Raw genomic sequence first — 22,336 nt, 5'->3', positions numbered from 1 at the left:
TCCTTCATTTTGTAACATAAATTGTAAATGCTTGTCCCAGAGTTGCAATATCTGTTGATTTTTCTAAGGCTGCTTTCTTTTGTATTGTACACAAGGTTTTTATTTTTATCACTGGAATTTCTTCTTCTTTTATTGTTAAAGTGACAGTCTAGTCAAGATAGAAACGAAGGAAGGGAGCAAGCCTTAGGAGCATGAATATCTAAAAGCAAATAACCCAGATAAAGGGATCAGCAAAAACGAAGGTCCTGAAGTGCAGTGCACTTGACAAGGATCAGAAGTAGACAGCGTGACATGCACCAATGAAGACAAGAAGAAAGGGAAGGGAGGAGTCCAAACAGCACGGCAGGGCCAATGTCTTAACAGAGTCTGAGAAGTCATGACAAGGAATTTAAAGTTTGTTCTTGAAGTAACAGAAAACTAAAAGGAAGAGTTCTTCATATACAGTAGTAGCCTTATAGATAGAAATGATGAACTCTGGGGAGTTACTCAACAGCAGAATGACAACAGATGACAATTATGTGCAGCGTATCTCAGAAAGCTAGAAGAAAGGATTTTGAATATTTTCACCATAAAAAAAAATTTGAGGAGATAGATTTGTTTAACCTGATTTAAACACTGTACAATGTATACATGTATTAAGACATCCCATGGTATCCCATCAATATGTACAATTTTAGTGTTCTTATATATAGTCAAAATAAATGAAAAAAATGTAACAACAGAACAGCAGCTATATCTATTCAGCCCTAGCATGAGAACACCATTTGGCACACTGAGCTCTTCAAGGTTATGTTAAGGTAAATATGAAACTTGTCTCCTTGGACAGAACTACAAGAGCAAAGTAAAAACCTACATGGTCAATGGCCAATTTCATACTAATCTATAACAAATTTTGGGGGAGAATGGAATGGCTAAAGGACACTAGTATATTTTTCTTTTCTTCTGCAAGTGACATTTTACATGGAAACACTTAGGGACCTTCTGAATTTAAAGTGCACAACTTTTTTTGTAATGCTATTCTCAACAAAGTAGAACAAAATCCAGCTTATATATACTGTAACAATTATACTTCTTGACACTTTAAAGCCTGGCTGTATGCTAAAACTATGAATAGTTTCTTGATTTTTTTTTTTTTTTTTTTAGTTTCTTGATTTTTAAGTGACCAACACGACCTTCACTCCATTCCTCCAACATACCTGATTCAGTACAGTCTTCTGAGTTTTGATTAGTTTGCTTTTGAGTTGATACTTCTTTTACTCTTAATGTTCTGCCATTCCCCAGCATATCTTTAAGGACTGTCTCAGCTCAAATTCACTTCGGCAAAGCTTCCCTGACCACTTTACCTAAAAGAATTCCCTGCTTATTGTTGATATCCTTCTTATTGATCCGTTTATAAAATTATGGGCAGCCTGATAGGTATACTTTTAAAAAAATTTTGGAAATCAAAAATATAATAAACCAGTGAAATAGAAGCTCAAGTAAGAGGTTAAACACTGTTTAAAATAGCTTGAGAGGGCTGGGGATGTAGCTAAGCAGCATAAGCGCTTGCCTGGCAAGCCTGAGATCATGAGTTCAAATCCCAGTACCAAAAACCAAAAAAATAAAAAATAAAAAAATAGCTTGAGAAAAATCAGTGAATTGGAAAATATTTCCAAACAAATTAAGCAGCATGTATAACAATGAGACAAAGAGGTACAAAATACAAAAATTTATGAGATACGGAAGACAGAATGAGAAGATCCAATGGTTGACTGAATGAAGTTTGGTATGAGATAAAGTGAGAGGCATATTTGAAATGAAAATAGCCGAAAAATTTCCACAATGGCTCTAAGACATTTGTCCTTGGTTTTAGAAATAGTAGTACCCTTTATCCCAATGGAGAATTTGGAAAATCTTCTACCCCTTAATTAAAATTGTTTTTCTCATTGTAGGGATGCATCGCTATGGATCCCCTACCTCAAGATGTGGATAACCAAATACTCTGGGACTGTTTACTGAATAGCAAGTACATCCTCCTCTGTGATTTATAATGACGTCTGTCTTATACCAGCAATGTTTGGGGAAATTCTGGGTTTGCTAATCTGTTCTATGATTTGTAACTGACAACAACTCCCTATTGTAATAATCATACTTCACAAGTCTTGATGGGTTTTAAAGCAAGTCCCTCAGTCCTTTGACTTGGTTACTGCTGGCTCTTTAAGTTTTCCTTGTAAATTTTAAGTTCAACAAGTCATATTTAACAATAAACTCTATTAGAATGTGACTGGAATGACACTGAATTGCAAGCACATTAAAGGTAAGTAGCCATCTTTCAGTCTTCCTATTTACTTAAATTATAAACATTTTGGAAGTCTTCCTTTATGTCCTTCTGTAAAGTTACACCGTTTTCTTCGTAAGGCCTTACAAAGTTTATTCATTTCATTCTTAGACTTTTTTCTGACGTTGCTATTGTTTTTAAAAGCTGAATTTTAATTTAGGGGTTAAGAACCTTAAAATATGTTTAAAATTGGTGATTGTGTGTAGTTTTTGTCTTATTCTTTACTAAATCAAGTTATGATGTTTTTGTAGTAGAAGTGCCTATCTATTCTTTGTTTGACAAAAATTCATAAATATGCTAGCTTTTATATAATTATGTTTTTCTGTATCTATTAAGGATGAAAATCATGAAAGTTTTCAAAGGCTTAACCATCTATGTCCCTCTAGCAATTATTTATCATGTTTTTATATTTCACCATATTCAATCTGTTCATATTTATTCAGGATTTTCAACGTAGATTTATAAATTATAATTTTCTTTTGCTATTATTGTCTATTTTTGGTACCAAGAATATACTAATCTTTCTGTATTTCCAATTTTCTGAAATAATTTGTATGCGACAGAAATTATCTGTTGCTTAAAGTTGCATCAAGTTAAAACTATTTGGATTGGATTTTAGAAATTTTTAAATATAAATACATAGCTTATACACATTATTCATGCTTTTAGTGTGTCTCCTAAAGTATATGTATTCAAAACATAGTCCCTTCTCCAATTAAGGGTTCATGAAGTCACGAGGGCTTCCAAGAGTGGGTTCCTGTTACAAAGACGAACTCTTCCCCCTACCTCACCCAGAAGCTGAGCTGACACAGCAAGAACAACCTTGTAAATGAAATGAAGATCCCACATCTTTGGACTCTTCAGCCCCTAGACTTGTAAAAATAAATCTCTATCCTTTATAAATTATCCAGTCTCAGTATTCAGTTACAACAGCACCAAATGGACTGTTAGATTACTCACTAGACTTACAGATTACTACCTAATTTGAATTATGAAACTCACAAAATGGAAAACTGGCTTAAATAAGCATTGTTTAAAAATTATAGAGAAAGAATGACAAGAAAAATGCTAAGCACTAGCAAATAATCACAAAGAAGGTAGAAGTGATACTACTACCACTACTACTGAGATCTTTATTACCTATAAAGCAGGAACAGCAAAATTGCGCCAGAAAAATTTTTAATTCTTAAAATATGTATTTAAAATATGAACTTACACAGTGTATCACTGCTAAATTTCCAAAGTATGTATAGTACTGTGTAGTAAGACAATGGGAGTGAAGTCATCACGATTAGAAAGATATTTAAAAACTGTTTATAGTATCTTTATTTGAAGCTTGAAAATTTTAATTTGTAGAACAATAATATGTATTAGTGGGTAGGCACACACAAAAGGTATGTGGCTTACCTTTTGTTTCTGTAAGTTAATCTGAGAAACTATCCATACCATGGCAGAATGGTTTTATGAAATAAAATCAGATGTCACTCTATTTCTTGCTCCCTGTTCCCCAAACCACCCCCCACCAAAGTCAAAATCCTTAACACTTTATAGCTGTCTCATAATCTGGTCCCCACCTACTTCTTTGGCTTCATTTATCACCATTTCTCTCTTGTTCTCCATACCACAAATCATACTATACTAAATGATTTCTATACTAAACAACATTAAAACCATCTACGACAATGCACCACAAATACTAAAATTATCAAGAAGGCTACTGAAGATTTCAACAATCATCATTCCTCTTTCCAGCCTCAGGATGTTCACAGTTATAGACTTTGCCTAGATTATAATAATTTAAATATTTTGTATTACTTGATTTTTTGTATACTTGGATTCAGCACACCACTTAATTTCACAAAACCACAGAATTGAAGGGGTGACATTCACTTTAAAATGTCATCTCTCCTAAGCACTTAGCTGATGCTTTGGAATACCTCTAATAATGAGATAACCATGGAATTTTTCCCCCTTTCCACTTTTAAGACATGTTTGAGTCCTGGAAATGTTCTTTCTTTTATTGATTTGAAACTTATTTCCCTCTAACTTTTAGCTACTGAATTCTACTCACTGGACTATTCAGAAAATGTTCAGTCCTACTTTACTGTAATGACAATACAAATATCTACAATTCACTCTCATTATACTTATAAGGCAATCTCTTCTTCTGTGGTATTAGAGAACAAGAGGTGGAGAATATGGAGTGAGTAGGTATTTTAGTATCTTTAAAGAGTTTGTTGATTTATATTTAATTCTCATATTGTTCTACTTGTTACTATGGCCAAAAAATAAGGAAATTAAAGCTTTGGTAAGTAGTTACATGTAAGAGGACCTTAAGGAGTAGAAGTGAGATTTTCACAGTCTGTCACATATCAAGGCCTATGTTCTAGTCATTTTTTTTCATTAGTATACATTTCCAATACTTAATTTTTACATTCATCTTACAGATTGGGTACATGTACTTCCTACATGTAGTCACTTTAGCACTCTATACCATCTCCCAGAAAGAGGAAAGGTAAGCGGGTATGAAGCATGGATAGCAAATAAAGTTATAAAAGTCCTCTGCTTTCCAATGTCCAAAATTTTGTGTACCGGTATTTTCTTTCCTTAAGTCTTAAAAGAGTTATCTTTGACATTTCTGTCTTTCCACCATTATTATCTTAATATTCCTTAAATATTTCCACATAAACTCAAGTAATCTAAAATTAAGAAATAAAGACAAATTATTTCCACATGTCAGAAACTCTATTTTTATTTGTCTTACACATGGAAAACACTATAATCTTTAAACCCTGTTTGGGGTACTAGTAGAACTTAACCTTCTGGGATCAATTCTTTTTTTGTTTTGTGGTACTCGGGATTGAATTTAGGGCCTTTGTATGAATGTGCATCCCCAACCCTTTTTATTTTCTATTTGGAGACTGTCTTGCTTAGTCTTTAAATTGCCCAAGCTGAGCTGGAACTTGCAATTTTCCTGTCTCAGCCTCTTGGAGTGCTGAGATTATAGGTGTGTACCGCTACTCTGGCTCTAGGATCAAGTACAATACTAATTTTTTACAACTTGAAAGACTTGACACAATCCTAAACTATTTGTTCTTTCATTTCTATATAAGTATTTTTTTTTAACATAAAAATCCCCCCCCACTTAAAAGGCTCTTCTTGCCTTTAAAAACACTCTTTTTGCCTTTCCTCTGTTAAGTCATAGTTCTCCTCCAATTAAACTTTATTACATAAGTCCAATATAGCCTTTACCATTCAATTTCAACACAGACTTTATCATTTGAGCTTCCTTTTAAAAATGTTTCTGTATAACTACCTGATGGCATTATATTTATTACATGTACTAACTTCTCTGTTTCCAGTTATCACAAATAACTGGAAGACAAATCTTTTTTTTAATCTAAGTACAAAACACTGAACAGAAAAGGCTTATTTAATGTTTTCAGCTGTCTACTGTAAAAAACTGTTCTCTTATAAACATTTTTTTATTTGTATCTTACCATATTTAATGGAAATGACAGTAACTCAAATTTTCCTTTAGGAACAATTAAAAAAATTGACTGCTGAACTTGCAATGTGACTTCTGAACTTGCTTTCTCTCTAGTCCATATTACATAAGCACATTAAAGTCATATCACTTTAAGTTTCCTTGTGAATATAACATATATATGGTTAAGTACACTAAAACATAAAATTATATATTACACACACACACACACATATACACACACATAAATCTTACCTTGCTGAGTATTTTGTTCTTGCATTCGATTCACAGTGAGGTCTAAGGGGCCTTCCTGCTCTTCCTGAAGGGAGTTTTCTGCTTGATTCATTTGAATACTTTTACATATGAGATTTGGTCCAACTGAACCATTTCTATTCTCTTGAATTTTACCACTTTTTGAAATGTACTCAATTGCAAACTGACGTATCATCTTTTTCATTAATTCCTGAGCAACTAGGGGAATGTTAGGATCACAGTTCTGAGGAAGATCTAGGGAAGAAATAAATATGATAATCATTAAAAAAATGCAAAATATCATTATTTAAACTTTTAAAAGATTACAAACTAATAATATTAGAAGTCTTTTAGCATCAGTCCACAACTGCCAATGATTTCTGGGACTTAGTAACAGAAACCTTATACATTTAGTTTTTTGATTACATATCTCCCCCCAAAGTGGCTTATCTATATACTTCTTTCTTACAAATAGTCTCTGTCCCAAACTGAACTACAGATTAAAAAAAATCATAGAAACAACTTATTTTCAGAGTTTTAATATTCATTCAAATTTAAAACATTTAAACTAAATTTAAACTAAATATTAAAACATTTAGCGTGTAAAGATATTATATATAATCAAGGTTCTGTTTTTTCCAGTTCTGGAGATTGAACCCGGGGCCTCATGCATGCTAGGCAAGCACTTTACCACTGAGTTACATCCCCAGCCGTCAACATAATTTTTAACTCAATATACCAAGTACATGCACTGACTTGGAAAACAACTGTTATAACTTGGTGACAAGTAAGTTCTTCAGTTATGTGAAATGTGCCTTTCACATATATCCTGAATACCATCAAGGATTTTTCTTTTCTCAGTTTTTTAAATAGAAAATTTGAGCATAAAAAAATTCAATAGCACAATGAAAGAGCCTCCATCGAGACTTTAGAATTGTTAATATTCTGCCACATTTGCATTATTTGTATATTTATTAATTTGTAGAGCCACTGAAAGTAAACTATAAAATTAGGAGATTTCACTAGTAAATATTTTAGCATGCATGTCCTAATATTTTCCTATAAAATGACATAATGACATTATTATTACTGAGGGTCTTAATCCCCCCCAAAATGTTGATCAGCCACAACTAAAAGAAAGTTGGGCAATGATATATGTAACTCTGCCTGAAACTTGTGCAACAGGTAAGAATTCATTGATTTTACTGTATAATATGTGGGGTGATAGATCATTTATAGATATGGTGTAAAATTATGATACAGAATTTTGCTTGGGGGGGTGCCTTTTCCATACATATTTCTGGCCTCACTCTAATCCCTTTATTTGCTCTAGCCCTTGCAGGTAGAGTATTGGTATATTGGGAAGGGTAACTAGACATACTTGATTAGACCTCCCATTTCTTCTCTATAGCAATAGGTCTACTTCTAGAGATGCTAGTTCTGTACCTTAAGTAACTAAACTCTTACCCAGGCAGACCAGTATTATACAAATAGGTTTGCCCTATTTTGCCCTGGTACAGGGCTGTCAGAGGCTGAAGAAGTTAAGTCTCCATAGTTTTGTGTCTCAGCATTCGTGTGAATATAGTATTGTTTAAATGATCTTAAGGGAAGTCCTTCTAACTAGCATCTATCATTACAGACCCACGACTCCACAAGCAAGAAGGAATTGGAAATCAACTATTTAAGAAGATGAAAGACACGAAACTACCCCAGCCCCACCACCTCTCCATTTGGTAGCAAAGTGTGACCTAACCAGCAAAAAGTCTATAATGGTCCTGTATAAATGTCAATAACTATGATCAAGGTCATTGTCTCAGATATGCTTTAGATATATAAACATTATATAACTTCTGTCAAAACAAACTAGTTTTGCTCCTGATAAACATCAGAGAGAAGTGACTATAGGCCTATAAGAAAAGTAACCTTTCGCCTTCACTTTTATTCTTTGTTTAGAACCTGGCTGGGAAGAACACTGTTTCTTTTTGGCACTGGACTAAAAGTCCTAGCTACAGGTTGGAATGTTAGCCACCTTTACAAATTTAGGCTACTTATATACATATCTCCTCCAAGTTCTACTCTCTCCATTCCTTACTATAAAAACAACTTGAGAAGTTGTAGTAAGGCTTGCTCACAGGATAAGAATTATAAAAGACTGCAGTTAAAAACACTGAATTCTATATGTGGCATATTAACACTACAATAAGTGTTAGCTATTATCAGTGGTTACAGTGGAAATAGTAAGAGAAGCAAAAAGATGCAGACTGAGTAGTTATATTTTATTTAAGTTGCGAAACAGCAAATGAGCATTACCTACATTGATGACTAGGGTTATTTAAAAAATTGTTACCTGTAAGCCACTGTGAGATTCTGGGGCACTGAGAATAAATAGTATTATTAAAGCACCATAACTAAAGTGAAATACTAAAATAAGTTTCCATGTTGTACAGAGGAATTCCAAATATATGAGGTATGATACAAAAATATGATCTGTAAATTTAGAAAGTTATCATAAAAGATGTATTGCCATTAATCCCCCTCAAAATACTGCTACTTATTTTCAACATGTATCACATTGTTCTTGTGACTTCATGAAGCAGTCCTAGAAGTCCTTTGGTGAGTGTCTTTAGTTGCAGTGTTCTGGCTATCTTGATGTCTTGAATCAATCAAAATGATTACCTTTCATGGTCATTTTTACCTTGGGGAACAGCCAGAAGTAACATGGTGCCAGAAGCAATACAGTGGATGAGGACATACCATACTGTTGATACAAGTGTGCCTTTCCACTGGACGGCACTTGCTACAATAGTCACAGTATTTTTGATCATATATCCTAAAGAAATTCTCGAAAGAGGACTTCAGAAAGAGGCTTCAGAAAGTGTGAAGAACTATGGGATAAATGTGTTTGAAGCAAGGGAGAATAGTTTGAAAAGGAAAAAAAAGGAAGAAGCATTTTTTTTTTTTTTTTTTTTTTTTTTTTTTTTTGGTTTTTCTCCGGTACCGGGAACCGAACTCACGACCTTGCGCTTGCCAGGCAGGCGCTTTGCCGCTGAGCTAAATCCCCAGCCCCTGTAGTAAGTTTTTTTTAAAAGATTAAACACATCACGTTTTTGATCAGACATTGTACACTCTTATTGACTGAGTTACTACCCTTGGGAATCTTCAAAGGCTTCTACGAATCTTCTTTTCTATCTTTTTCCAACTAAATCTTGCTTTGCATTATGTGTTCAAAGAAATAATGGCTTTACTTTTAGGCATTTTGGTTAACTGTCCTGCCATTTCTGAGTAATAGTATCATTTCATTATTCAAACATGACTGAATTCTCCAGAAAAAAACAAAGACATGATCAAATCTTATTAATCATTTTATGGCCAGAACTACAGTTTAAGACTGAGTGTAAATCTAAATCAAGTGTAAAGCTAAATCTGTTCTGTTTACCTACTTAAAGTTGGTCCCTTTTGTGCTATATTCTAGAAGTAAGCCCACATCTGAGAAGAAAAAAGGAGACAAAGACAATGCTGCTGAGCTGCTGATGACTTAGTAAGCCTCAGAGATCACTTGTAAAAACTGTCCTAACTACAGAAAAAGCAAATGAAAATTAGAGGTCATAAAATTCAGGTTATGAGAAGATTGGGTTATGAAATGATGTACGTAAAAACTTTTAAATTTTACAAGGCTGGACAAGCGGCATAAAGGGAGAGCGTGGTTACTCGTGAATACTTCCCATTTCATGTAAGGGACTCCACAGTACCACAGATTTTATTACCTGTGCATTTGTGCAAGTGGGTGTTTCGGAAGTAATGACCATGGAAACTGAGGGAAAAATGTTATTTGTCTGAAGAGGAAAGAATGTTGCCACATGGAAATGGGTCATTACCTCCAAAAGACAGGTCTACTTATTTTTGCCTATTTTTCCTTTTCAACATTGAATTATTTAAAAAGTTAATTAATGTGACAGCCAGCTTCAAGATGGTCTTTAATGACTCCTGTGCCTCCTGGTATGAGATGGGTGTGCAGTCCATTCCCTGCTGTTATGTATCATGGGTGGTCTGTGTGGCTAACACTACACTGTGGAAGTATATGCTTTTAGGAACTAGATAAGGGGCCAGGAAGATAGCTCAGTGGCACAAGTGCCTGCCTGGCAAATGCAACGTCCTGAGTTCAATTCCTGGTACCAAAAAAAGAAAAAAAAAAGGAACTAGATAAAATGATTGAGAGTCCTATCATGGATACTGCTGAACATAGCTACTCTCAGACATTTACACTGTGTCTCTCAACCTTTTCTCAGAATTTCTTTTTCTCTCCTTTTCTCTCCTGTCACTCCATCTTCCTCCTCACTCACCTGAGGAAGCCATAACTGTGGGAAGCCCCTTGGGCAGGCTCACATGGAAAGGTACGTAAGCCTTGGACAGCAGCCAAACCAGTGGGGCTGGTAGTTTAAACTCAGTGAATCACTGGACTAAGATCTTCCTTGTGAGAAACTGAACCAAAACCATCCAGCTGCTTAGTTTTAGAGTTGTGACTCAGAGAAAATGTGAGATAATAAGTTTATGTTTTAAACTGCTCAATTTTAGAGGTAATTTGTAACACAGTAGTAGGTAAATAAAACAGATTTTGACACATGTTTGTGGGAACCTGCTGTATTAAAAACCTCAAATGCAGGTGTGGTTTAGAGCCAGGGCAGTAGGCTTTGGGATAGTATTAAAGAAAGCCTAAAGTAAGTGGAGAAAGGTGTAGACAGAAAACTCATACTCTTTAAGAAAGCTGCAGAGTGAAAACTGGTAGAAAAATATTATTAGAAACTACAGGGAAAATATATAATGATTATGTAAATGCAGGAAGTTTTACATTACTGTTTTATACAATAATTTAAAAGTAGAAAATGTGCCTAAAGAATTGGGTGATCATCTTAGGAAACTTTCAAAATATGAAAGCTGCTCATTGGTTTCTTATTGTTAATTATAGTAAAAGGCAAAAAGAGATATAAACTAAAGAAAGAAATATAAAATGTATATACTAATACATGATTATATATAAATACATATAAACATATTAAAATAATATATATAAAATATACATTTAAAATATAGCAGGCCTTGGTTGTTTCAAAAACTCAGTTCATAAAAAAGAAAGGATTATTTATAAAAGACCAAATTAGATAATTGCTTTTGTTTTTGTTCTTTTTTTCCCCGGTACCAGGAATCGAACTCCTGATGTCGCGCTTGCCAGGCAGGCGCTGAGCTGCTGAGGTAAATCCCCAGGCCCCATGAACAAATTAGATAAAGAACTAGGAAAATATCCTTCAGAAAGCTGGTTGATTTTCTTCAAATTTGATGTTGTCAATGTCGTAGGTATCCTGTAAACTACTGATTTTTATTTGTTGGTTTTGGTCTTTTCTTGTTGGGGAGAGAGGATGATATTTTTCCATTAAGCTGAAGAACTCTGGGAATTAATCAAAGACTTGACAAATATTCAGGAAATGCTGACACAAAAATTAGCTGACTCTCAGAACAGGAAGCTACACAGTATTTCAACAATTTGTTTATTTCCACTCTCTGTTCCCAACACAGAGAACACAAAAAGATAAATTTTTAAGGTTCTGGATATGTAAGGATACCTCCGTCCAAACACTAATTAACTACTGAGTTATCTAAGCAGAGAAGTCAGTGGACAAACAATATAAAGAATGCCAGCCTCATGGAATTACCTCTGGAAAGTAACTGAACAACATCAACAATAAACTTTGGTGTGGAGGATAATCTCATTTCCACAGTTGTCACATTATATTACTTCAAATATTCAGGCTTTAGAAAAAAGATTCAGATTAAAAAAAATTTCTGGGTCATGCAAAGATACAATTATGGCCCTAACATGGGGAGGGGAATAGGCAATGAAAAATGTCTCTGAGGAAGCTCAGACATTGAACTTAATAAACAAAATCTTAAATCACCCATTTAAAAGGAGTCCAAAGAGCTAAAGGAAACCATGTATAAAGAACTAGAGGAATGTATAAGTAAAATATCTCACCAAACAGAAAATATAAACAAGTTATTTTTTAAAAAAGAACCATATAGAAATTCTGGAGTTGCCAAGTACACTAAAATGAAAATTCACTAAGATTAATACAAGGGCAGATATAAGCTGACAGAAGAAACAATGAATCTCAAGATAAGCTAACAGATATTATTCAGTTTGAGGAGAAAAAGAGAGGAAAGAGGGAGGAACAAAAGGAGGGAAACAGCTTGACAGACATGGGGGTCCAATCACATGTCCCAAAACTTGCAAATGACAGTAACGGAAGGAAAGAAGAGAAAGGAGAAAAGCACTGTTTTAAAAAATAACACTGCCCCCAAATTATCTATACATTAAGATGCTCAATAAATAACAAAAGATAAACACTAAGAGGTCCATATTTAGAAGCATCTTGATAAAACTTGCAGACACTAAACACAAGAGTAAATCTTGAATGCATCAAAAAATTAAAGAAAATCATCATTCAAACCATAAAGATTAAAAGACAACTTCACATTAGAAACCATGGAGGCCAGAAGACAGTGGAACAACATATTCAGAGTACCACAAGAAAAAAGATTGTTAATTAAGAATTTGATAGTGAGAAAAATTATTTCTTAAGAACAAAGTAGAGGTAGAAAATTAGGCTTTGGAGAAGGATTATGCCAAAGCATAAACGGTTTATAGCCTCTCCACAACTTGAAAATGAGAGAGCTAGAACACAGCAACTCAGCAAGGTGGGTGAAGGGTTAAATACCACACACAGAGAGATTTGGGGTGGAGAGAAAGACCTTAGAGATTCAGATTTTCGAAACAGAGGGCTGGAAGCATTATTCTTGCTCTGCACCTGTGCCCACATCGGCAGGCCAGAGCCATAGCAGTGTGAGGAGGACAGATACAGAAGGAAAGAGACTAGGTGGGACCAAAAAAAAAAAAAAAAAAAAAGGGAAAGCAGATTCAGACCCGGGGGCAGAGGTACAGCAATATGAATTTAGCTGATCTCAGAGATTTCTACTGGGCACGTGTTCCACAACTGTTTGGCAATTATCAATGTATAGGCATGGAGCTGCGGCAGGAAGCCATCTTGTGAAGATTACGCTTGAGCTTGCTGCTTAGGAAAACAGAGTCCCTGTACTTTCTCCTGAACTCACAAGTATTCCCATGTTGTTCTGTTCTGTTTAGTCTGCCTGGTGACTAAATAAGGTTCTGGTGGAATGCTACTGAAATAGGCCCATTGAAAAACACATACAGTGAAATTCAGGTCAGAACCACATAACTATGGAGCTCTCCAGCCATTCGGGACTGACAACTCCAATGACTGTAAGAGGAATAACTGGAGTCTGAGCAGATGCAGTGAGGTATATGAACGAGATCTAAGCTATGGAGAGGATGAAGTATGGGTGTTTGACTACACAGGACCTACTTGTGGTAGGTCCTCCAACCCAAGGCAGTTGGGTGTCTGCCCAACAATCCTCCAAAACAAACAAACAAACAAAACCAACAAAAAATCCAAAACACCCAAGGAAATCTAAGATTCTCAGGGCCATCAGAAGTTCAAGTCAAGCTCTCTGTCAAGAGTTCACTGAACTAAGCTGCCAGGAATAAACCCAGAAAAAAAATGTCCTATTCCATGTAAATCTGTACTTGGTAAGCAAGGAGCTGGGAATAAATCCAGCCATCACGGGCCCCAAAGCTATCTAGCTGGGAGCTGAGAGAACAGCACAAGAAAAGGAAGGCACAACTAACTCACAGCAGTTGTATAAGAAACTGTGAGTGAAAGTACAGACTGGCACTAAGTAATAAACATCCACAGTTGGCCACATGTTCCACCACCTGAGCAGAGACAATTCTCTCATTATTTATTACTACTTTTGTGGGGATTGGTTTGCTTTTTAAAATATTTCCTGATTAGTGTGTGTATGTATTTTTTCTTTTTCTTATTTCTATTTAACTGATGTTTTAAAAAAAATTTAAATAACAGCGTTATCAAACTAAAACTTGCACACCACATAATTTACAAACTTGAAGTGTAACATTCAGATTTTATCACACTGACAGAGTTGTACAACCATGACCACAAACTTAGATAATTTTTCTTATCCTCAAACAAAACATTACCCACTAGCTATCATCTCCTAAACCCTTCCCACATATCTAGACAATATTCAATACTTCTAATACTCAAATTATTTAACTGTCTTTTTCATTTTCTTTTTTTTATTTTTCATTAAATTCTTTCATTCCTTTAAAAATTTTTTAAAATATATTTTAAATTTTGTTCATTTTTGTCCAAAAAGTTAATACCTCCATAGTAACTGATTCCAATGACATCAAAGTAGAAGAACTAGTAAAGAAATCAAAAGAATTAAAAAAATGATCAGAAAAAGGAAAAAGAATATAAACAACAGAATGAAATAAGGATGTAACACAATACATGGAAGAATGGTTTGATAATATATTAGGGAGTTCAAACAAACAGAAAACATGAAAATGAAAAGTTCAATGAGCCAAAATAAAACATTCACAGGAACACCTTACCAGCAGGCTTGATGAAGCAACAGACAATCTCAGGTCTTGAAAAAGCTGATAATTTACTACATTTAGATAGCAATAAAGGAAAAATAATATTATAAAAAAAGTAAGACCTATGGTATATGATTAAAAAAACAAATTGAAGTGTCTTGAGAACATAAGAAAATGGAATGCAAACAAAGGCATACAAAAATTGACAATTGAATAATAGCAAAAAATTTTAAAAGTCTTAAAGATACAGACATTCAGGTATAGAAAATATTTAGAGCTGCAAACAGACGTGACAGAAAAGAACCTTCTCATGTCCTATTATAACTTAAAGTGTCAAGAGCACAGAGCAAACAAATGGAACCAAAAGCTGTGAAAGAAAAACTCCAAATTATTTTATAAGGGCAGATCCATCAAAATAATATCAGATTTCTCATTAGAAACTCTAAAGGCCAGAAGGGCACAGAATATTATATTAAGCTCTGAAAGAAAATTATTACCAGCCTAGGTTACTAGCAAAACTCTCCTTCACAATTAAAGAGAAAGAAAAACCTAAGAAAAGTAAAAACTAAGGGAATTCATGATTATAAGCCAGCACTTCTGAAAGTAAAGGAACAGTATACACAGATGAAGACTAGAGAAATAAATTTGTGTTAGCAAAGAATCAAACATCACAAAAACAATGAAATTGTAGGAATTAACATATACCTTTCAACAATGTAAATAATCTTAATTATCCAATTAAGACACACAATAGAATGGATTAAAAAACAAGGCCCCACTATATGCTGCCTGCAAGAAACACACCTCACCCACAAGGATTTAAACCCAAAGTAAGCAGATATTCTATACAATATATAATTTATTCTACTGAATTAGAAAACGAGCAGGAATACTCATATCCAACAATGAATTGAAGTAAAAATTAAGAGACAAAGAAGGTCACTATATGCTAAGAGAACAATTCAACAAGATATAATGATTGTAAACATATATGCACCAAATGTTGGCAGTCAATTTCACAAAATAAATATTACTGAGAATAAAGGGATATACAGATCCTAATACAATTACAGTAGTTTACTTCAAAACATCATTTTCACACAGATATGTCATCCAAACACAAAATCCACCAAGAAACATTTGAAATAAACTACACACTACACACCAAATGAACTGAACAGAGTATTCCAATAACAATGGGATATACTTTTCTTCCCAGCAGCTTACAAAACTTTCTCCAAAGTAGACTGTCTTAGGCTACAAAGCAAGTCTTAAATATGAAAACAAAACAAAACAAAACCAAAAACAAGTCTGAAATAATCTCACATGTCCTATCAGATCTTAAAAGAATAAAACTAAAACTCAGTAATAGGGAGCCACAAAAACACATAAACACATGGAGGCTGAATAATATAATTTTGAAAATCAGAGTCACTGAAGAAATCAGAAAGAAATTTAAAAGTTCTTAGAATGAAATAATCATGGAAACACAACATACCAGGTTCTGTGGGATACAAAGAAGGCAATTCTTGAAGGAAAGTTTATAGCTCTTTCTGTCTACATTTAAAAATCTGAGAAATCACAAATAACCTAATGATGCACCTCAAAGTTTGAGAAAAACAACAAATCAAACCCAGACCATTAAAACAACAACAACAAAAAGATCAGTGGAGCAATTGAAATAATACAAAGGATCAATGAAATGAAGAGTTGGTTCTTTGACAAGATAAACAAGATTTGATAAGTCCTTAGCTAAACTAGCCAAGATAAGAACCAGTTTAATAAAACTAGATCAAGAAAGATGATACAGTACAACAATATCATAGAGATTCAAAGGACTATTATTAACTATTTTGAAAACTTACTTATTAAATTTATAATCAATTGGAAAAATCTAGAGGAAATGGATAATTTCTAGACACAACCTACAAAAATTGTACCCAGAGAATATTAATAAACCTAATCAGATCAATAAAAAGCAGTGAGATGAAGAAGTAATGTTTTCTAACAAAGAAAATCCCAGGACTGGATGGATTTACTGTGGAATTATACCCACACTTTTAAAAAAGAACTAACACCAGTACTCTTCATATTATTCCATGAAACACGAAGGGGAAAGATGCTTCCAAATTCATTCTATGAAACCAGTATCATCTTTATGCCAAAACCAGATAACAACAACAACAAAATTATAGACCAATATCCATGATGAACATAGATGCTAAAGTTCTCAATAATATTCTGGCAACCATAATCCAACAACGTATTATAAAAAGCATACATTTGGATCAAGTTAGTTTCACTGAAGGGATGCAAAGGCTGAACATATGTAAATCAATAAATGTAATGCACCACATAAAATCAGGAATAAAAATCACATGATAAACTCAATAAATGCAGAAAAAGCCTTAGATAAAATTCAATACACTTTCATGATAAAAACCCTAAAAAAAACAAGGTATAGAAGAACTTGACTTCAATACAATTAAAACTATGACAGCCGGGAGTGGTGGTGCATGCCTGTAATCCCAGCACTTGGGAGGCTGAGGCAGGAGAATCTTTGTGAGTTTGAGACCAGCCTGAGATACAAAGTGAGCTCAAGGCCAGCCTGAACTGCATAGCAAGACCCTGTCTCAAAAAGACCAAAAACAAACAAACAAAAAAAAAACAAAAAAAAAAAACCAAAGCTATGACAAACAGAGTTCACATCATACTGAATGGGAGAAAAACTGAAAGCATTTCATATCAAATCAAGAATGAGACAAGAATTCCACTTTCACTACTTTGTTTATTACAGCATTTCAAGATTTAGCCAGAGCAATTATGCAAGAGAAAGAAAAAGGATAGAAGGAAAGGAGGAAGTCAAATTATCTCTACTTGCAGATGGTAGGATTCTTTACATAAAGATCCTAAAAACGCCACCAGAAGACTTTTAGATTTACAGTAATAAACTCATCAAAGTGGCAGGTTAGAAAGGCAACATACAAAAATAGCTTTTTTAGATGCCAATAATGAACCTGATAAGAAAGAAAGTAGAAAACAGTTCCATCCACAATAGCTTCAAAAATAAAATAAAATAGGCATAAACCCAACTAAGGAGATTAAAGGCCTCTATAATGAAAACTACAGAACATGAAGACAATACTAGAAGATGAAAAGTGCTCCCATGCTCATGGATCAGCACAATTAATGTTAAAATGGCCACATTACTAAAAGCGATCTATTCAATGCAATCCCCTTCAAAATACCAATGAGATTCTTTACAGAACAAAAAAACAATCTTACAGTTCATATAGAAGCACAAAAAGGCGTAGATTAGCCAAAGCAATCCTAACCAAAAGACCAGTACTGGAGATATCATAATGCCCATATTCAAATAATATAAGCAGCCATAGAAATAAAAACAGTATGATAGTGGCATAAAAATAAACACACAGACCAGCGGAACAGGATAGAGGACATAGAAAACAAGTTCACCTAAATACAGCCATCTGATATTTGACAAAGGGGCCAAAACCATTATGTTGGAGAAGACAGCCATTAACAAATGGTGCTAGGAAAACTGAATATTCATGCTACAGAAATGAAAGTAGATCTTTATCTGTTACCCTGTACAAAAATTAATTTAAAATGGCTCAAAGGCCTAGGTATAAGATCGGAAATTTTGAAACTCTTAGAAGAAAACAGGGTTTAGCCAAAGACTTCCTGAATAAGAATTCCAATTCCTCAGGCAATAATAGCAAGAATCAACAAGTGGGATTACATCAAATTTAAAATTTTCAGCAATGCAAAGGAAACAACAAAACTAAAGATACAGAATGGGGGAAAATCTTCACTATCTACTCTTCCAACAGCAGATTAATATCTAGAACATATAAAAAAAAAACCTCAAAACACTTGGCTACTAAAAAAACCCAAATAGTCCAATCACTAAATGGGCAAATGAGTTGAAAAGACACTCATCAAAAGCAATATAAATAGCCAATAAATACAAGAATAAGGGATATGCAAATCAAAACTGCAATGATATTCCATCTTATTGTAGTTAGAATGGTTATCGCCAAAAATACAAAACAAACACACAAACAAATAAACAACAATAAAACCCACTACAAAGAAAGCTGGCAAGAATACAAGGAAAAAAGAACTCTCTTACACTGTTGGTGGGAATATAAATTAGTATAGACATTATGGAAGTTAATATGAAGGTTAATCACAAAACTAAAAATAGAGCTACTTCTCCTGCTTTCTTCACTTAACAATGCAGATCCAAGGAATCATTCTTATCAGTTCACAGAAATGTACTTCATTCCACTTTATTTTATGATAGTCCAATATATACTTCTACAGATTAGTCAATCTTTCTCCATGAATATAGTAACTACATATGACTATATAGGTGATTTCTCCTATCTTGTTATTATGAATAATGAGGATGTAAGTAATTTTGTACCTATTTATTTCTATGTTATTAAACAAAAACCTTCAGGGAGAGTCTAAACAGTGGGATTACCAGATCAAAGGGCAAACAATTATATAGTTTTAATGGATACTGCTTGCTATGGTTTCAATGTGTCCTTTAAAATTCATGGTTAACTTAATCCTCCACATAGCAATTTTGGGAGATGTTAAGGTCATGAGGGCTATACATCTCCTGGTGTTTTGATCTTGGAATTCTTAACCTCTAGAAATGCACTGTGTTCTTTATGAATTACCTCATCTCAGGTATTATGCTGTAGCAGCACAAAATAGATTTAAGACACTGCCTAATACCTCTTTGAAGGGAGTGTACCATTTTGTATTTCTAGTGACACTACATGGAAACTACTGTTCTGGTTTGAATGCATCTCCCAAAGTTAATGTGTTGAAATTTAATTCCCTATATAAACAGCAGTGGTGAAAATTGGGACCTTTTAAAAGAAATGACAGATTAATGCCTTATATTTTGAGAATAGGATAGTTGTCATAGGCATGGGTTAGCTGTCAGAGGAGTGTATTCTTGTCCCCTTTCTTTCTCTGTCACACATATGCACTCTTGCTGTTCTCATCTTCTGCCATAGGTTGACACAAAGATAGATGTGACCCCTTTGCCCTGGACTTTCCAGTCTCCAGAACTTTAGGAAGAAATCTATGTTCTTTAAAGATTACTCAGTATCAGATACTCTACTAAAATAGCACAAATCAAATTAAGACTTGCTTCAGATTCTCCCACAGAGTACTTTTGGGCTTTTGAAAGTTCTGGCCAATCCAATGTAAGAGAAACTTTTTCTATGTGAAATCTGCTCATGCCTTTTGCCTAATTTTCTACTGGGTGCTCCCCCCACTTTAATTTTTTAAAATTCCTCACATAATGCACATAGATATACTGACTTTGAACTTCTAGGTCACAAATAGAAAGACTTGTACCTACATCCAGCTACAATTCACTGACATTTTCTTCTAGTACTCACATGATTATCTTTAAGTCTTATCTAATTAAAATTTATTCTGGTGCACATATGAAGTATAAATCTAACTCTAATTTCCTAAAGCAACTCATTAAAGTCATTTATCAAGTGATTTGAAATGCTGCCCACATTATTTATAATTTATCTTTGTATTCTGGTATATTCCTTGATGAGTGTGCTTATCTAGTCAGATGCCAGGACTAGTTTTAATTATAAAGATTTTAATATCCAGATCATCTGGTACCAACTTTTTTTTTTTTTTTTAATTGCTCTTGTATATTTGTTGTTCCAAATGTTAGTTCTGGGGGAATTTTGGCATTTATAAAGGATCATATTAAATTTATATATGAACTTAGGGGGAATTGAAATTTCTGGTATCTTTTAAGTATTCTGTCTTTTTATAACTGTAAGTGGCATTATATCATGATTATATGTACATAAATACTACTGATCGTTTTTTATCCTGATACTACAGTAAATTTTTTTTTCAGTGAGCTATATTATCAAGTTGTCTTGGTTTTTTGTTATCATTTATAAATAGAACTAGTTCTATTTCTTCTTTTCCAGTTCTTATGCATCTGAGACAGTTTTCTTTTATCTAGCTGCAGAAACCCAAACTTCCAACACAATGTTAAGAAGGACAGAGGACAATAATGTCTTCTTTCAATTTTAGTGGGACTCCTGCCAGTGTTTCCACAGTAAGTATTATATTGAATTTAAACTGAGGATATTTGTAATTGATCATGGTAAGAAAATAACATATCAGTTCCTGTTTCATTGAGTTTTTTTTTTAAATCAGAAACACATTTTGAATTGTGTCAAAAATCTTAGCACTGGTAGAGATGAATTTTACTTTTGGTACTTCTTAATTAACATGTGAATTATATTAATGGATTTCCTAAAACTGAACTGTTTCTGAATTGTGGGAATAAATCTTGCTTGACCATGATTCATTACTTTCTTCATATAGCGAATTCTACTTAGCATTTTTGTATTTATTTTTGTTTTTGTTTTTGTTTTTGTTTTTTTGGTTTTTCTCCGGTACGGGGAACCGAACTCACGACCTTGCGCTTGCCAGGCAGGCGTTTTTGCCACTGAGCTAAATCCCCAGCCCCCCATTTTTGTATTTATGTAAAAATATTTTGTATATATGTAAAAATACTCTGTACTTCTGACTTTATTTTACAACCATTTAACTTATCTATACTAAAAATGATGTGTTAATTCCAAAAGTGATGTGTCTAAAAGTGCTGTCACTCTCTATTTGCTATAGTTTCTCATTTCTGAAGGTGTTGCTATGTTACTTGAGATACTAATACAGGTGCTAATAAATGTTACAGCTACATTGTGAGTTGTGGTCTTTAACATTAGAAAGTAGCCGGGTGTGGCGGCGCACACCTATAATTCCAGGACTCAGGATGCTGAGGAGGAGGATTGTTGTGAGTTCAAGACCAGCCTAGGCTACAAAGTGAGCTCAAGGCCAGCCTGAACTGCATAGTGAGACCCTGTCTCAAAAAAAAAACAAAAAACAAAAAACAAAACAAAACATTAGAAAGCAGCCTTCTTTGTTGCGTTTTTGTCTTTCAACTGTGTGTGGAAAAAGTGTTAAATTCCACCCTGGTTGACATCAGAAATATAATCTGGCTTTCTTACTGCTTACATTTTTCTACTTTTGCTCATTCCTTTTAGTCTTTTCATACCATTTTCTTTTTTTTCTTTTTTTGGTTTTTCTCCGGTACCAGGAACCGAACTCACGACCTTGCGCTTGCCAGGCAGGCGCTTTTGCCACTGAGCTAAATCCCCAGCCCCTCATACCATTTTCTTTTAGTTGTGTCTTATATACTGCTTAAATTTGCTTTTGAACAAATTTCTTTTTGAACACCGAACATCTTTAATAGGTAAATTAAATCTTTTTACTTGTTCTACAATGACTAACATTAATGTCAACAGAGTTAGGTTTCCCTTTTTCTTTCTCTGTATGGTCTTCATTCAAGCATATATTCTCCTAATGTGAATACATTTCACTATACACTAGCAAAAAACCAAATCCATTAATATCACTACCAACTTCATCAGAAAGTCTTTATGTGTTGGAAACCTATAAAGTTTATGGTGGCAAAGTCTTCTAAAAGTATAATTTCTACTTGAAAACTTGAATTTTACTACTGGCAACAAATAAAACCAGTGACTTTACCGTAGGACACAAGGCAACTTAATTCTTGATAAAAAGAGTGTACTTCAAGTCTAAATAACAACAGCTTACATGTCAATTACTCTTTCCAGTAAAAATGGTACTTATG

The 22,336-nt window shown here is 33.8% G+C and overlaps 1 protein-coding gene across 10 annotated transcripts in view; it reads right to left on the bottom strand.

Moving 5' to 3' along the window:
- The window catches only part of Lcorl (ligand dependent nuclear receptor corepressor-like), a 156,563-nt gene that overhangs the window by 44,129 nt on the left and 90,098 nt on the right, over positions 1-22,336 (bottom strand). For all 10 annotated transcript variants that reach the window (XM_013503313.1, XM_005402490.2, XM_005402491.2 and 7 more), the window contains one exon: positions 6,060-6,311. In XM_013503313.1, the coding sequence (XP_013358767.1) occupies positions 6,060-6,311 (252 nt within the window). The remainder of the gene's footprint in view (positions 1-6,059; positions 6,312-22,336) is intronic.

This window comes from Chinchilla lanigera, unplaced genomic scaffold (genome assembly GCF_000276665.1).
Source record: "Chinchilla lanigera isolate Chin_1 unplaced genomic scaffold, ChiLan1.0 scaffold00079, whole genome shotgun sequence".
Classification (NCBI taxonomy): Eukaryota; Metazoa; Chordata; class Mammalia; order Rodentia; family Chinchillidae; genus Chinchilla; species Chinchilla lanigera.
The sequence above is the reverse complement of the archived record's forward strand: the minus strand, read 5'-3'. Positions and strand labels throughout refer to the sequence as shown.